Genomic DNA, 18,460 nt, shown 5'->3' on the forward strand with positions numbered 1-18,460 from the left:
GTTGGTGTATGATATTTGTCCAAAACCTTGTCTCAATCCACTTTTTCGCATTCAAATCTGATCTGCGCCATTCGTCAATCGATCAGATGATTAATTAAAGTGTGCACACGTCAGGGATGGTCCATTTATCTGATCTATTTGTCTACCGTGAAGCCTTTCGCCCTCTTGCACTCTTCATTTCCCCGTCTGAAGGATTTGGCAGCTGAACAGAAAAGTTGTACTACTTATTTAACTGCCATACATTTGCATGCAATCCTACAAATCCAGGGAAACTTGGGGCACAGAAAAAACGAGTGGGGGGGGGGCGTCACCGTATGGGTAGAAATGCTTGTCTTCACATAAGACTTCACATAAGCGACTGCGGAGAAAGATGCAAAATTATTTTTGTTTTCCCCCGCCTCTCACTTTCCACCTTCACCCGGTGAACGTGTTCCTAAAAACTGGAGAGGATTCAAGGAGTTTTTGATGTGACGGTGCGCTATCCCCGTCTGCTTTCTTCCGCTTTACTGTACTTTCTCCATGGGGAGGTTTCATTTTTATTTTCCAATTCCTCTCGTTATTTTTTTTTTCTTCTTTTACGCCGGGAGTGCAACAAGCTCTGCCAAGCGGGGCCAGCGTGTTCCGTGTGCTGGCTTCTGTCGATGCGAGGGAGCGGCGGCAAAAAGCTTTGGAGTTGCTACTGTACTGTGCTGCGGTTGATGGGAGTTAAAATGACGTCAATAGCTCGCAGAAATGGATAAGCTTCAATATGATTTTGCATTCCTACAATAAGGGAATACAAGCATTAGTCAAAAGCGGATTACTAGGGTTGTTTAATCAAGAGCACATCTTTGATCTTATCTTAAACCATCCTTAAAAGTGAATTTAGAGATTTGTGTCAGACATGAGGCATGTCCAAAGATAATTGAAAATGTGCAAAAACTGAAACCTATTGCATGCAGGACTGAAGGTTGAAGATAAAGCATTGTTTGTCTGATATTTGGGCGTGGCTAAATTTGAAGCCCAGTGATGTACGAGCACCTGGTGTGAATTGCGAGGACACAGGATTTTTTATTTTTTCATTCATTCATCTTCCGAGCCGCTTGATCCTCACTAGGGTCGCGGGGGTGCTGGAGCCTATCCCAGCTGTCTTCGGGCAGTAGGCGGGGGACACCCTGAATCGGTTGCCAGCCAATCGTAGGGCACACAGAAACGAACAACCATTCGCACTCACACCTAGGGACAATTTAGAGTGTTCAATCAGCCTGCCACGCATGTTTTTGGAATGTGGGAGGAAACCGGAGCACCCGGAGAAAACCCACGCAGGCCCGGGGAGAACATGCAAACTCCACACAGGGAGGCCAGAGCTGGAATCGAACCTGGTACCTCTGCACTGTGAAGCCGACGTGCTAACCACTGGACTACCGGGCCGCCCGGATTTTTTATTTTATTTTTTTTAATTCCGACATGACCGCCTGCATGGGCACTGAGGCCTTGTGCTGGCACTGCCACTTTAGAGTGCCTCGTTGTTGCTTGGCAAGCTTACAGAAGTGGCATATGATTGACTGCAGTGGTTTCAGCACATGTAGCAGACACACCCACAGCAGAGAGCAGCGAGGATTCTTTTTTATTATTTTGATTTTCTTGTAATCATTCAAAGTTGGTTGGCTGTTGAATGTGTCAAATTTAGAAGACGTTTATTTTCACTTGACAGGAACTTGAGTGTGACTAAATTTGGACTTGCCTTTATATAGCAATCTAATCAGTCAGTATTAGGGAGGTCACAGTGTTAGCATATTTGCCTAGCGCGAGTATGTAGCGTAGTTGCCTATGTTATTTTTTTTTAATATTTTTGTGGAAAACAACAAATTCTTTTAATTCAACCTATGCAGATCATGATGACGCGGATAATGTTTTTGATTGCTATTTTAAGTTTAAAATGATTTTCTCGATGCTGCTCGACGAATGATACATGAGAATTATAGTAATGTAAGAACGTACTTCTGTAAGTTCTTACATTACTAAAATCAAACTAGAATTGAACACATTCTCCTTCCGAGCTGCCGGCGTGCGTTGCCCAGGGCGCGACGTTGGCTTGTAGTGTCCACGAGCCGAGCTTCACCACGCAGTACCATTGAGTCAATACAAAACAACGTTATAAGGCCTTCAAGAACGCTGCTCATTATTTGGTCTTTGACGGCCAATCTTCCCATGCTGCGTTTTCCTCCAGCTCCAGCCCAGCAGATGCCAACGGGCTGTTGCGGGAACATTAGCGCGTGCGTTGGTCCCGTCTCAGAGACAAAAACAACACACCTCCCTGCTCCACAAAGCCCGTTTTAGAAGCTCTAAAAATAGACATGAGAGGGGAAATGGAGAGAGAGAGAGAGAGAGAGAGACAGGAAAGGGGAGGAAGCAAAGGAAACTAACGGGTAGGACGATGACAGCTGGTGGAGTGGATGGGCTCTTCTCAGACTGGGCCAGGGGCCACGCTACCTGCCGCCGACACCGCACGGGACCCCCGCCAGGCCAGCTGTGGGCCTTCAAGGCCGCGTGAAAGGGCAGTCCCATGCCCAGCGGCGAACTGTACGCCACGCCTCCCTTGGAGGGTGGCTGAAGAGGAGGAGAGGGTGGGGAGGCTGATAGCGTCCGAATGTGCACCCTCCCACGGTGGACTGGGAGGATGGGAAGGGATGCAGCTTCCAATGTGAAGTGTTGGCATAATCAGAGGATAGTTCTAAGTGAGATTTGTGCCTAAGCGAGGCAGGACTAAGAGGGATCGGCCACAGGGTCTTACGCACACTGTATGGCACGGTGCTGGGATTTTTTTCATTGTAGCTTTCCATTCGTTTGAAATTTTGTTTTTGAAATCCAGTTAGTTTGAATTAGGTCTTCTACAAACATATCTGTCTGTTTTTAATCGTTCGTCTTTTTTCAAAAACGCTTTTAAGTTCATTTTCATTAATCTGAGTATTAGTTAGGGGACGACCGATTAATTGGCTGGCCAGTTCAAAGTCAGCAGTTTTCTGCAGGTTGTTGTTTTTTTTAGACAATACATAAGCCATAAGATGATTATCATAGACACCCCCCTCACACCCCCCCAAAAAAAAATCTGGGAAAAAAAAAATCACCTGATTTTTGCCAATTTTTCTCTCTGATGTAAACTACTAAGACAAAATATTACATAAACGTCAAATGCTCTCTGCCTGTAATTGATATCTCTACTCCACTCAGCATCAAGTGGCCAAAAAGAAAGTTGGGATATTTTTTTTTCCAAATCAATCAGCTCATAGCTTTTTTATTCAAAGAGCATTTGTCAAGTGGAAGATAAATAAAATACAATAATCAGTGAATCATAAAATAAGTATGATTTAATTCCCTTAAAACAATTCGACCTTCTGTCCCGCCGTTTAGTTATACTCAAAAAAATGTTGATTTGAATTGAGTTTTAGCCAACACAGTAAAAGAGCATGGCGAATTAAGCTCGCATCCGACAGACTTTCAGTTTCAGTGCCCGTTCAAATCCCCCAAAGTAAAGATGAGCGCCATCTGCGTGCCAACTGGCAAATTATTTGCAGGTAATGAAAAGTGCACTAAATATTTGTTGAGCCTAGATAACATACTCATATGCGGCATTCTCTTCTTGAAAACATCTCACAAGATAAAAGATGAGCGTCATAAATGAAAAGGCAATATCCTTTGCCTTAGCCCCTCTGAGGCCTTTTTAACGGGAGGGTCATTTCACTTGATGCCCCCCCCCCCCTCTCCCGCCCTCCATCCCAAAACAAAATATATTGTGTGTTTGCTCAGCGTCCCTTATACACTTTATTCCCCTTGCTGGTCATATAACTTATAGAACGTTCCGGAAGTGGCTCAGATGGCAAAGGGATGAAGGAAGGAGAGGAAGAGAGAGGAATGCTGTTTCACTATCAAAATAATAATGACAATTAGAATATATAGTTTGTCTATTTTGCAGCTTTAACCCTATCAGAGTTGGGTTTGAAAGGTGCATCAGTGTTTACTCAACAAAATGTTTTTTCAACATTTATTTCTTATGCATTAAAATAAAATGGCAGACTTTAAAGCAAAAACATATGGTTGTTTTAAAAGTTGGATTCATGTTCAGTTTCACAGCGAACTTTAACTGAGAGTAACAAGCAGCTTCAATACTCTTGGAGAATTGAAAATGTTAAAAAGAAGAAAGCCGAACTGCTGCTTGTTGTGAAGTAAGCAGAGTTCACTCCCACCATAACAGCTGAAACAACTAAAATCGCATAAATCGGGTCACTGATATCTTCAGATGCCTCTGTGCGTATGAGGTGCAAATTAGAAAAGTGTATTCAATTTTTTTTTTAAAGCATATTTTCAATTGTTTCAAAACAACGCGAAAGGGAAGTCCGCTTAAGGCCGCGGCATCATGGAGGCTGTTGTCATGGAGACGAGATGGCGGGGAGGATAATTGCTGGAGGGGCTTAGCAGTGCGGGCCACCTGCCGCAGCAGTTGGCTCGGATCTGAGTATGTGTGTGTGTGTGTGTGTGTCCTGGCATAGATACACTGAGGCGATGCTGGCAGAGCAGGACACGAAGGACATGCCGGGCACACAAAGGGCTTAAATGCAACCTTGCGTCCCTTGTGTGGGAGGATCATAAAAAAAGGGGGGGGGGGGAATGCCCCGCCCTCCCATACAGTATATTACTTCACATCCACTATAATTAATTCTCACGCAAGGTCACAAAAGGCTGATGAAAATCAGCATGTTTCATTTGAACTGAAGACATTAGAATTTGGCATCCATTTGTACATTTTTATTATGTATGACAGTCGGTGGTACCTTGAAGTTTAATTCATTTTGTTGACCAATTTCGACGAGAAGCAAATTCCTTTTTTTGCCAGCCGAATGAATTGAAAAGCCAATCATGCATTCCTCCCCTGCTATTTTTTTCTTATACATTTTTAATAAATAAACTACTTTGCAGCACTGTGTTGTAAAAATAAATATTAAAACATGATAAAAATTGAATATAAAGAAATAAACTGAAGTACATGAAGTCAAATTCTGGCAAAACAAAAAAGAAAAATGTTGACAAAGTGAACGGCTCATAAGGTACCACAGATTACTCGGGGCACGTAGAACATCCGTTTTTGTCTTGAGTTCCCTTTTTAGGAGCATTGACAGAGCTCAGTGCGATTCATCAGATGATGTAACTAAATGCCTTTTTTTCTGCAATTGTCGACATCACTATTGAATTAGAAGAACGCTCTTCAGATCATTGAAACCTGAAATGAACTCAAACCAAACTTTGCATAGAAGTATGTAGATTACCGGGTTTTCTAGTATGTAGATTACCAGGGGGGAGGGCACGTAAGCAATGTTCAAAACAGTCTTTGTGCACGTCAGCGACTACACTAGATGCGGAAGGAAAGTCAGACGGGGGAAGGCTTTATCTGGGCCAGTTGACAGTGGGATCACTTTCAATAGGATTTGTAGGTGGAGGGTCACTGCAGGAACAACAAGCCAGCTTATCCCGTCCGCTGTGTGTAAACGCGCGTCTAAGCCGAGGTCAGGAGAAGTACCGGTGGATGGCATAACAAAACGCATTTAAACCTTTTCACCCTAGCCCAACTCCACAACCTCGACACTTGAACCTTTTTCCACCCCTATAACGTTCCCATTTCAAAGTCCTGACTTCAAGCAATTCCTTTTTCATTTGCCGAGTTTGCTTACAACAAACACAGTGACAACGTAGACTTCATTGTAATGACCACATTTTTCCCACAAAATAGTGAAAAGGCCTTCATGAAAATGAACCGTGGAAAGCTAACTGCTGCCGCGTTCTTGCTAATAAGCAAAATGTCCAGGCGTGGGATTGCCCTCTGTTGCTTGGCAACGCTACTGATCGACTCGTACATTGTTGGACTTCCAGAGGCAGGGCACAGTCCTGGGCACATGGTCTGAAAACATATCTGGTAAACGGAAGCCAATCTCACCGTCTGTGAATGCTGAACTGGTCTCTAACTTTCGAAAGGGAGTCGAAGCTCGGCTGAGTTGCCAAAATAAACGATTTCGACAATCATCTGAAACGGCAACAAAATCATGGCAGAGTTCGAGGACGACAGATTGAAAGATGATTGTAAGTGTAATTGACATGTTTACACTGTATTACGTGGGTCATGGTTTTTTACATCGTAGCTGGCGGCCATTTTATTGGAAATGGTTGGGCCGATAGCACTCTATATTGTACTTCATCAAAACTTCTTGTGATAACATCAAATAGAATGAAGAGAATTAACCATCTGCTCTTCGTGATTAATTCATTGTGGCCCCTACTGGTGTGTGTGACTTGGCCTTCGTTCTCAACGACTAATTGAATCAGTAAGATGCAGTTATACGAGTCACTTTTGGCAGAGGAGAAAGAAAACATGCTTGTGGGTCATATCTATGTTACGGCACTGTTCAAATATTGTTGCATTTTGCATTCTTTGTTAGCATTAAGCTCGCGGGCGATAATTATGTTATGAGATGGAAGGCGAGCATCCAGTGCAGCCTAAGCAGCATTTTCACTCCATCGTTTCAGGATTCTCGATCATCTCAAATGCTACTTCCTTCTGTCTCTACTCAGCACTTTTCCCGCTCGCTGCGGTTGAAGTAAATCAGATGATAGAGCGTGCCTTGAGGCCTTGTATGGTTCCACTGTAAATTTTGCTTTTGCTACCAAGACAACACTACCTTGGGTGCGAGTGACAGCTCACTTTCACAAAACCCGTGCATTTGCCACCTCTGTAAAACAACCGTTGAAGGTAAAAAAGACTCGCAAGATTCCCGTTCTTAGCTCTTTTGACTGTCATGCTCATTAGCTGGCTTTGGGTGTTGTTGTTGCGTGCATCTTCAAGTAGCTGCCGCCTGCTGAGCGTACGGCGGCCGCTCACTACAAAAAGAACAAAAATAGTTCCCTTAATTATAACGGTAAAAGATGAAATCAACTAGCGATGTAAGTTGGTAAAACATTCACATTTTTTAAAGGCAGACTTCATCTTGACCTTCAAGGAAGTCAGACCAATGTACCACTAGATCAGCGACATCTATCGGGGTAGCGCTCTACTTTCTACATTTCGGACTGAGCCAAACACAGAGACGTAAAACGGAATGTAAAAGCGCCATAAAAACCTGTCGTAAAACTATACAGCTTATCATGTAGTGCTAAAAATCCAGCAGAAGAATGTGGAATGGGGACGGATGATAGTAAGAGGAAGGAGGGTTATTTTAAGACTCTTCATCGGGAGCTTGTTAAGCGGGGAGCGCGAACATCCAAAAGGAATATTGCATTAGCCGCGGCTCTGAGAAGAAAGAGCATAACATCCGCCATAAAATTTTATCCCAGGTACTAGGCCAGCAAACCCGTCGAGCTGAAAACTGCCCTTGTCATTGCTGTTGAAATAATCAATCTCCAATATGTGGAAATGTTGAATCATGATCACGGTGGATGTAATCACTGATGGACGATTAACCCAGCCACACAAATAATGTCAATTACCGAGCCCCCCTTTTGATCCAATGAATGGCTGTAACTAAATGTTGGGAGATCATAATCGGCCTCTCTCAGCCTTGTGAGTGTACCCGCGGGGAGGTTAATGATCATTACCATTGCGATGCCATCTTTTATTGCGCAAATGAAGCGCCGGGAGAGAATGAAAGAGAGAGAGACGGCTGCGGGGATCTGTGGGATTTCTGTGTGTAAATATTGAACTTCTGCGCTGATGTAAAATGTCAGACAACTGGCTTACAGCAGAGTGCTACATCTATTTTCCAGAAATATCCGCCAGGCTAGGAATACGTCAGGTCGGCTAATCCGCACTGGGCCATCCCAGGATTTTAGGGATGTAACAGAGTGAAAGGATGATGGAATTTGTGTAGCTGACACGCATTCAATAGTGTGGGCAGTGAAAAGAATTTCCTCTGTTGGCGCGGGTGGTTTTAAGCTGGAATCTCCAGCCTGACTGGCGACCAATCCGTAGTGTCGGGGAGAATCCAGATGGGACTCCGATCAGAATCCTGAACATGAGTAAATGGATGGAGGGAATCTAACCCTTCATCCACTGGCGACCAGTTCAGGGTACTCTAGTCCAAAGTTACCAGAGTCACAAGAGACCTTCAAACAGGTTAATGAAGGAAAATGAATGGACGGACCAACCAAATCCCCCAAAAATGTGTTAACCTAATCATACTGCATTTCATCCAATCTTTGAGCGCTTGCCTTAAAATGACAAAATGTCCACGAACAGGTATTGCAGCATCAAACCGCTGAATGGATGCCTCAACCAAATAAAATATTTTCTTAAGGGAACGTAGTCCTTTATCCAAAGACGACCAGTCCAAGGTGTTCTTGTCTAAATTTGCCATAGACCCTTGTCAACCTCAGCAAGATCAATGCAAGCAAAGGAATGAACAGATCAATCAATTGCAACCATGCCAGGTTGCTCTTTCTCAAAGTCGCCAAAGTCACAAGTGACCCCTGAACAGGATAAGTGGCAGAAAATTGGATGGATACATCAAACAAATCACACAATATTTGCGTGATCGAATGAAACTCTCGTCTCCTCTTGCCAAACAAATGTCTTTGTTGTTGTAGGAGAACCCATATCTGTGCAGCGATGAATGCGACGCCTCCAATCCAGACTTGGCGCACCCTCCTCAGCTGATGCAGGACCGCGAACGCAACGGTCTACTGACCTACTGGCAGACTGTCACGTGGAGGCGCCACCCGGAGCCCCTGCTAGCCAACATATCCATGTCGTGGAACAAAAGTCTGGAGCTTACCGACGACATCCACATCACCTTCGAGTACGGCCGGCCCACCGTCATGATCTTGGACAAGTCCATGGACCACGGCCGCTCCTGGCAAGCGTACCAGTACTACGCCGACGATTGCCTGGATGCCTTCGGCATGCCGGCCAAGCGCGTACGCGACCTGACGCCCGCCAACATCACTCGCGTAATCTGCACCGAGCAGTACTCACGCTGGGTGGGCTCCAAGAGCAACAAGAATGTCACGTTGGAGGTACGGGCGCGCTTCGCTATCTTCGCCGGCCCGCGGCTGCACAACATGGACAGCCTGTACACGCGCATGGAGAGCATGAAGGGACTAAGGGACTTCTTCACCTTCACCAACCTCAGGCTGAGGCTCCTCAGACCCGCCCTGGGAGGCACGTACGTGCAGCGGGACAACCTGCTCAAGTACTTCTACGCCATCTCCAACATCGAGGTGCCTGCCAGGTGAGGTTTTGATCAGATTCCCCCCCCCCCCTTGTTTGTCTGTGCCCGCAAAGATGAAACAGCTTTTAAGAAAAGCTTTTTTTGGGTGCGGAAGAGAACTTAAAAAAAAAAAGGTTCTCCTAAAAATAATTCCTGCATCAAGTGATAGGGTTTGAATGTTTTCAATTGAACTGATCGAAATAGAAATGAGGATAGATGGATAGGTAAACAAAATAAATAAAATGGATAGATGAAAGATAGATGGAAGGTTTGAGTGACGCTTCAATTTTTTTTATCTTAAATGACACAATTGGGATATAAGTCAAGTCAGTGTAAAGAGGATGGGGGGGAAGCAAGGAATCTGATTTCCGCAGATTAAATGTAAGTCACTTCCAAATGGACATTTTTTTTCTTTTTTTCAATTTGATAAATATTTGCATAGGTAAGGTGGAAAGCCCGCCATTTCTGAAAGGACAGACCACTAACTAAACTTCTATCCTCGGGTTTGTGGAAACCATTTTCTTGCAGGTGTAGAAAAATGTTTGGTTGGGTTGTCTTTGAGAAATTTGGGAAAACCTAATTGGGAGCCCAATAGTACACGACAGCGAGCAACAGCAAAGTTTATTAATTAGCCAGTCAATTACTCAACCGTGGTCAGATGACAAAAGAGGTTTTGTTGACCATCGGAGAAAGATTTGCTTTTGCCACATGGAAGTATGTCTGATTTATCGATTGTCACATTCCTTCATATTGGGATTGTTCAAAAGAAGCAGGATTGGCTGATTGTACGCAGGGCGATCAACGCATCCTCCGGTGCGCCAGCGGCGCACACGAGGTGTGTTCACAATGACCCCATTGATCTTCATACGCACCCCCTCGCTGGCCCGCCAGGACAATGATGAACGACACAAAGACGCGGCAAAGCAATGTCGGCTCGGCGGCAGGTGGGGGGCTCTTACGTGGCAACTTTGTGACAGTGAAGGATGCTCGGGGCCGTCACGCGGCCGGTTAGCAACCGCGGCGCATCGCTCCAACCTTTCAGAATTATTATTCCAATCAATATAGCGGGCTGACATTTGAATGGTATTTAACAGCCTTGTTGGGACGGGCCTGGAGTCGGACGGCGGGGCGGCAGTGGAGGTTATCTCCGGTTTGTGAGCGGAAAGGGTCCTGGGGTGAGGAGGGAAAGTGAAAATGAGCGACAGTTGAGGGTAAGGGGGCGCTTTTTTTTTTAATTTGTGCGTGTGTGTGTACAAGCGGGTGGTGTTAATGAAGTCTTGGGTGGATGCTGACACAGCACACACACACCTTTGAGATCCAGTAAAAGGCCTGCTGGTATTGATCATTGCTACTTTTCAGTCTCAGCACAGCGGCAGAGCAAGGGACAGGCCAGTCCCCCCCCCCCCCCCCCAAAACAACCTCCCTTTCAAAATGAACATTTGGGGTCATACCTAATGTGCTGAGCAACTAACTCAGGGCAATGCGTTGGGCTTGTGGCTCTATTTGACTAGTCCAGGCAGGGAGTAGTCCATAAGATTTTAAAGGCATAGAAAATTTGCAGTAAAGGTATCCAGAGAATTTTCAGTAAACTTCCAATGAGAATTCACTGAAATTTGTGTCATATTCGAGGCCTGGACAAGACAGTACAATAAATGGATGGATGGACGACAGCATGGCAGTGCTTCCGGGTGGCATATCTGCCTCGTCGCCAAAGGTTCTGGGCTGTGACCCCGCCATATCAGAACTTTCAAAATGTTTTCCCCAGAAATTAATTTCCTACTACATTCCTAAAGCAGGCAAATTACTATTAACTACTTTACTTTCACAAAAGACTCATTATTATCCATAGACTGGCTACCTGAATGGTGGCCTGTCTCACTATCTGCCCTGTGATTTACTTGCGACCAATACAGGGTGTAGCCTGTATTGGCAACCAAGATAGACTTTAGTGCCCTATAACGCCCAAAAATTATTCAAAATGGACGGTTGGTTCACCAAATCAGGGTTTGAATCATGATCGTATACCACTGGTGTCAAAGTCAAGGCCCGGGGGCCTGATCCGGCCCGCCAGGTCATTTTATATGGCCCACAAAAGCAAATCATGTGTCAACTTGCTAAAATCTGTACTGAAATGTCAAATCGTTATGTGTAATCAATAACGTTGAGGTTTTGCTACCCTGTTTACACTTACTTGAACAATAATTTGAACAAACTATTATAATCGACTTGACTGATTTCAAAGGCAGCAGTCTATTAATTTGTTGTGTACAAGCAATCATTTTTGTGCTTTCACTGTTATAACGGCCCTCCGAGGGAAGACGTAACTCCAAATTGGCTCGCGACTAGAATGAGTTTGACACCCCTGTCGTAGATGCTTCCGGGTAACTAAAGACTTCATATGTTAGTATGAATGGTCTTCCATCTTAAAGACGACCAATCCAGGGTGTAGTCTGTCAGCTGGGATAGACTCCAGCTCCCTGTGACCCTGAACAAGATAAGCGTTATGGAAAATGGATGGCTGGATGGATGGAATCTTCCGCTTCCTCAACCAGAAAACGCCTTTGATAATGTGACTGTTATGCGTCGAGGCGTGCCGGTGGCAGCGGGTGATATGTCGTGTCCAGGTGGGCTGGATCTGGTAACAGCGTTCCAAATATAGCCCCCGGGGAGATGACAGAGAACGGTCGCTCTTCCGTCCCTTCCACCTGTAACATAATCATCTATCAATAAGTTATTCTGGGCGGCTGCTGGGAGTATTAGATGATCGTGCTGTGTGGGAATTGGAGGGGGTGCGCAGTTGGGGGTGCAGTGGTCCTGAGGAGTACAGTACAATCACAGCCGCCTGCTACTTACGGCTGTGAAATTGATTTTTTTGGGGGTGGGGGGAGCGGGACGATTAGTCAATGGTCCCCGGACAAAAAGGCTAAGCTATTTCATCTCATCTCATCTGGCCTTAGTAACACATTGGGCTTTCCAATGACTCAAATTTGAATAATGAATATTTGGCTCCGCCGCCGCTCCGGCGAGGGTTGGCCGTGGTGAAATGGATTTTATAGACGATGGATTCCGAGCGGCAGCATGCCACAGGTCGCGGCAGTAATGAGATACGCCGTCTTTATCGACGCGGAGGAGGCCATGGTCACTTCTCTTGACGCACTGCAGCTCCCCAGGACTTAACTTGTCACCAGCCGGCTGTTAAAAGTAATTGCACTGGTACCTCACTTTACCAGTGCTTCACATGCAAGTTTTTTGAGGAGCCTGAGCCATTTAAAAATGTTCGCTTTGTTTTGTGAGCAAAAATTATAGTTTCAAATGAGCTACAGATACACCACTTTTCCAGTACTGTAATGCCTTGACGTGAGCAAGAAGAGCCAGAGTCGCCGATCCACTTTCAGACGTTAATTGAACAGGACAAGTACTCGCAAGGAGCAACTCCAATTCCAGCTCCTGATGACACTCACTTGGCCACGCCCCATCAAGGCACACTTCCATCACACTTGAACCGACATAGATTTTCTGGTCATTCTGATAGGAAATGCTTGACTATGGGGATACATAGTGAAGAAATACAAGCATTGTAACTGCTCCTATAAGAAAACAACTCGGGCAATCAGATGTTTTTCAGTTATAACCAGCTGAACTAACAACAGATTTAACCCATTCCAGGTTTTTTTCATGTTTTCCTCAGTGTCTAAAGCAGGGGTGGGGAAAGTACGGCATGCGGGCCGGATCCGGCCCGTTGGTCTTTTTAATACGGCCCGCCGAAGATTGGTGCACAGTTATGGTTTGATCGTATTCATTTCGTTTGGACTTGTAATGACAGGAATTTCAACACCAGGTGGCACAGTTACTTCAAGTTGCAGAGCACAGGGAGGGAGGGGAAGACGAAGAAAGAGGGAGAGAGTAATGACCATGGAAGGGAAAGTGATGTGTATCTGATTAAACGAAGGGGGTAACAAAGTACGAAACATTCAGGAGACGCCTGGAGTCGGAAAGACTCAAATCCACGAGACTTTGAAAAACAAGGAAGCGATTCTTACTCAGTCCGATTCTGGCAATTTCCATGCTCAGAGTGAATTTCTTGTGGCTCGAGTAAATAAACATTTCCTAGAATGGTTTGATTGTTAAAAACTTTCCACAAACTGGACCGCTAATAAGAGTCGGAGAGCAGTCAAATGTGTAGAGCGTGAACAACAGTTCAGTACACATCCTTGAGGAGAACCGGTGCTCAGTGTGATGGTGGAGGAGAATGTTACATGATTACTGGCATACAAAGTGCACATTGTGCTATCTTCTTTATTTTCCATTTCTATTTCTAACTTAATATTTTCTGCTTCTCATTTGGCCCCCATGGGAAAATAATTGCCCACCCCCGGTCTAAACTGATGACCGTGATTGTAATACAGTGAACCCATTGTTTATCGCGAGGGCTACGTTCGACAAGGAATCCGTGAAAGTCAAAATCCATTAAGTAGTCAGCGTTATTTTTTATATTTATTATACAGTACAATAGAATATTTTTAAAAACGTTTTCTTATCAATAATCGTACATATAAATGATAGTTTTTTTAGAAATACTGTAAAATTATCATTTTAATAGCCCATATGAGGTTGGACAAATTGTGACTCAAGCGTATTTCACAGTTCCTCTGACATTGCCTCTTTGTCCCGACTCAGCGTCACTAGTTATTGGTAATTGTTGGAACATACTGTATATATATATATTTTTTATTCTCATTCAAAGTTCGCTTCACCGATGACACTGGCAAGGAATGAGGAATCTGGAGCACAAAGAGAAGCCTTTAAAATGGTACACGTATGTGAAATAGTTTGGCTGCAAAAGTACATTTGATGCCTCTACAAGCGGTGTATCGTCTTTATCTGACGCTGCGTGGCAAATAGCTGGCGCAGGTGTGCTGGAAAGCCAGGTGCTTAACTCTCAAGAGTGCTGCCCTATCAATAACCGCGTCACCGGATAGGATTTTAAGCTTTGACACGAGGGAGGGTTGTAAAATTAACTTGGAAAAACAAAGCACTCAGCGTGCTGGAGGTAGTGTAAAAGGGTATTACAGGTGAAGGGCGGCCAGAGTTGGAGAAGGTCAAACGCAGTCAGATGCGGTAAAAGACTAATTGAAGGAGAATCAATCGAATATTCGCAACGTTTTTCTCACTCAAGGTTATCTGACAACAAGCGTCTGAGGTGTTGGGGCCCGGCAGAGCCCTCTTGATGCCTCCTCTTCGATCAGGCCATTTCCATATCACTCAAGGCGAAAGCCATCAAAGAAAGAGAAGACGACTCCATCATGGTTTGGATCAGCACAATCACATTCGCCGGCTCGGAAGCGGGGCTCTCAAATTCTCCCCCCCCCCGTCCTCCATCCAGCCGCCCCCATCCGTCAGTCCGAAAGCAACCGGTCAATGGTCCATACGGTCGCTCGTCTACATTATAGATTAGACGCAGAGTCGGAGATTGGAGCGTTTTAATGAAATAAGAAGCGGGTCATGCGGTGGGTCTTTATAATGGAATAAAGCAAAGGCCGTAAGCTCAGGAAGAGCCGACTAAGTGGATTAGGGCCAAGACAGAGGGAAGGAGATTGAGCCGAATGACCAGGAAGTCGGCATCGTTTTTCTCTCACCTCCCCCCTTCCTCTGCCCCGCTCTGGCATATTATGTCTCTTACCCGCTGACTTTTCACTTTGATTTGACTGCTTCATACGATTGGGATGATGTATAAAAGAGGCCAGGTGCCATCGGTAAGCAGAAAGTCAAGAAAAAAAAATTAAAAACAATCTCGGCTCTGTCTGAGGCAGAGGCTGTGCTATTTTACTACTACCACTACAAATAAGTTCTTCGAAGAATCTTATGTCTACTTCGCTTTCATGTCAATTCATTTGAACCAAAAAAAAAAGTGGCTAACATCATAACACTTGGCAAAGCTAGCAGCCATGACAAAAGGTTAGCGCCTCACCAAAATAGAGAGATCTCGGAATAACAGACGTAACTTAGCTTGACAGCGACTCACTTGTACATTAGCAAAACCCTGGAACCGTATTCCTCAAATCACGGTCCTTGAAACGCCTCTTTTTTTTTTAAGTAAGTTTTGAACACAAGTCAAGGAAATATGAGAGCCACATAAAATCACCCGGAGACTTGGATCTTTTGACCCCTGTGTGTTTAGGCAATTTAAAATTATGACAGCTTCTCTTCATTGGTGAATATTTGCATCAAGATCAGGGTACTGTAATCAGCCGCTCTGGAGAAGTTCTCTGCTATTTACAGAAATGCATCTGGTTTTCCGAGACAAAACATTTCCCCTTGGAGGAAGCCTTCCAAAACAATTTGGCGGCACCTGTCACGGCGTCGCCATGGCAAACAACGGCACCTGCTTTGCCAGGAGCGACACCATAAGAACGGCTTTGGCCGTCGCTGCGCAACTTTCTGACGAGCGGCGTAATGTTCCGCGTCCGTCTGCTGCTTGCAACGGAGACGGAGGACTGAAACCTTTCGCCACATTAGCCTTGACAACAGAAACTTAACACGCTGAAGCAGGCATGAAATGCATGTGGGAAAAAAATCTAAATGCCGGAGAAAATGTTGCCTTTTTTAAGACTACCGGTAATTGAGGCCATAAACATTACTGGAATAAATGTGGTCATTAAACGATAGACAAAATCAGAAGTATCGTGTTACCGCCTTAATTACGCATAATTAGAGTCAAACCCTTTCTAATGTAAAAATATGTGCTTTGACTCACGAGGTTTTTGGGGGGGAGGGCGTGTTTAGTTTACATTTTGCAACATTTTCAAAATTCCCCATCTTAATTTCCCATGGAGACCTGAAGTGTAGTGTGTCAAACAGATGACTTTCAAGGAGACATTTGATGCATTTTTACGTTTTCACAATTGACAACAGCTACCAGGTGTCTTACTAAATTGTCAACAACCAAGTGTTTTGATTTTCTTTCACGGTCCTGACAGTCCCCTGAGGAAAAACGCAACTATGATGTGACCCGCGTTGAAAACTATTTTGACACCCCTGCTGTAAACAACAGGCAATTGGGCATCCTTGTAGCAAACGCGGAAGGTGAGAACGGAACACCTGAGGTTAGTCAAGATGATTAAAAAGTAGATGTGCAATAGCTGAGGAGTGCTAACACCTCTCGCAGAAGTCCAAAAACCTTGAACGACTCAGTCACAGCGCCTCCGGAGTGATACTAATTAGACCCTGACCGGCTTACGGGGACTTGCAGCTACAAAGGTTTATAGTCTGGGCGCCATTGAGCTCGACGCCGCCGCTTCTCACTGGCCTCCGGGCTCGTCCATCTTCTGTGAACAAGCGCCCCGTGTCCTCTGCTCTCTCTTTCACCGCCGTGGGGTGTCTTTTCCCCCCGTTTTTGTTTTTTTTGATTAGCCGCGGCTTTGACTTTGCAAAGCAACTATTTTGAAATAAAAGTTTTTTCCGTGCACGTCCTCTGCCGACGTGAAGGTGAGCGTACGGGAGGTATAAGCCTGGATCAAAGACAGAGCGGGAAAGAAAGAGGGAGGCAGATGATGGATTAACTGCTAGTTTCATGGGACGAGCTCGGTGTGTGTGCGCACGTGTGATTCTGCGGTGAATGATGTGAGGCCGGCTCAATATTGCTTCGGCGTTCCGAGGGAGGTCGTCGAAATCGCCAACGCTTCGCAGTCTTTCGCGCTCGGTATCTTTGTGAGCGTGCTTTAGTGGGCGGCCACGACACGACGCTCCGCGCTCACCGGCGGCCACTTGTGCGTTCAAATTCTGATCCTCTGCCGTGGGACTCGGATGGCTTTTGAAATCAGGGGTAGTCCAAATATTTGGTTCCAGAGCAGCTTTTGTCCAAAGACCCCATTTATAATCAGAGCACCAATTACAGCGAACCCCTCTGTATCCCAGGGATTCGTTCCCGACGCATCCGCGCTATGTGAAACTTCACAATAGAGTAACCATATAAAAGTTTGTTTTGTTTACATTTAACCACTCCCACATGCTTTAAATACATTCAACTTCTGGAAAAAAACACTTTCCTAAAGTATTCCGTATCATTTCAAAGCGGTTTTCAGATTTCATTTGAATGACCTCTCAAGACACAAGGTAAACAGTGTTCTGCCACAATGTAGAAACCAAACCCAATCTATCAAAAGGTAAGGATAGATGCTTGACTTTCAATAGACAAAACGTTTGTTTCCAGCTAGGGCTATGGGATTTTTTAAAAAACTGACACAATATTTAGACCCCGAAGCCTCAACGGCAACATGTTACAGCATCCTCACAATCATTTCCAATCTATGTTCAGTCGAACTGCAGTGTATGGTCACTCCTCATCACCGTTTCAATGTCGAGACTTTGGTTGAAAGTACAGTAGATACTACAGTCAAGCAATGAAATACACCGTTGGGAATTGGCGTACCGTACAGCATCTTGCCTAGAATTCCAAAGCATTGGTACTGTATTTCTCCCCCTCATAAGTGACACGATAAACTGAGATTGATTTCCTAATCTTTATCTTCACCTCAAGATCTGTGCTGATCTCAAATCCCTAACAACATGACACCGCCATCTACGGGGATCATGTAGTCATTTCAATGGCTTACAAATTGCAATGTAAATTTACATGACAAATATATCCCCATCAATGGCAGAAAACGGTTGGATTCCAGTTGATCGATAGAAACATCCAGGGCAGTGAACAAGATTATACAAGATAAGATAAGATAAGATAAGATAAGATAAGATAACCTTTATTTGTCCCACACTGGGGAAATTTGCAATATGACATCATTTATTGTAAAATATTTTTACGGACTCCACTTTACAGCTCAGCGGCCCCCAGGGATGTGAGTTGACAACCACAACATTGACGACCCCACCCAGAAAGGCCCAGTGACAAATCCGTCTTCATATGTTGTGATTTATGAGACTACGCTTGTAAGTGATTTGATAATCATAGCTGATATCCTCTCACAAGTGGAAAGTCAAAGTCAGCAAATTCCTTGCTCAGCCACACATCCCTGCATCCCACTCTTAAAACATTTTTTCAAATCAACAAATACAATCAAGAATCCTCCCCACCAGCACCTGGACTGTGTCTCACCCGGGCATTTGACATTCGGAGGGAATCTTTTGATGCTGCCAGCGCTCTTTTTAATGCTGAAAGGCATGCTGGGAATCCTAACTGGAAGAACACGGGGCCCAGGGAGGTTGTCCTTACAATG

The 18,460-nt window shown here is 44.8% G+C and overlaps 1 protein-coding gene across 8 annotated transcripts in view; it reads left to right on the forward strand.

Moving 5' to 3' along the window:
* Nucleotides 1-18,460, forward strand: part of ntng2b (netrin g2b) — a 54,040-nt gene that overhangs the window by 5,656 nt on the left and 29,924 nt on the right. For all 8 annotated transcript variants that reach the window (XR_007959798.1, XM_052050558.1, XM_052050559.1 and 5 more), the window contains exon 3: nucleotides 8,605-9,248. Coding sequence is in view for 7 of the 8 variants with exons in the window: in XM_052050558.1 (XP_051906518.1) it covers nucleotides 8,605-9,248 (644 nt within the window). In the remaining variant the exon portion in view is untranslated. The remainder of the gene's footprint in view (nucleotides 1-8,604; nucleotides 9,249-18,460) is intronic.

This window comes from Hippocampus zosterae, chromosome 18 (assembly GCF_025434085.1).
Source record: "Hippocampus zosterae strain Florida chromosome 18, ASM2543408v3, whole genome shotgun sequence".
Lineage (NCBI taxonomy): Eukaryota > Metazoa > Chordata > Actinopteri > Syngnathiformes > Syngnathidae > Hippocampus > Hippocampus zosterae.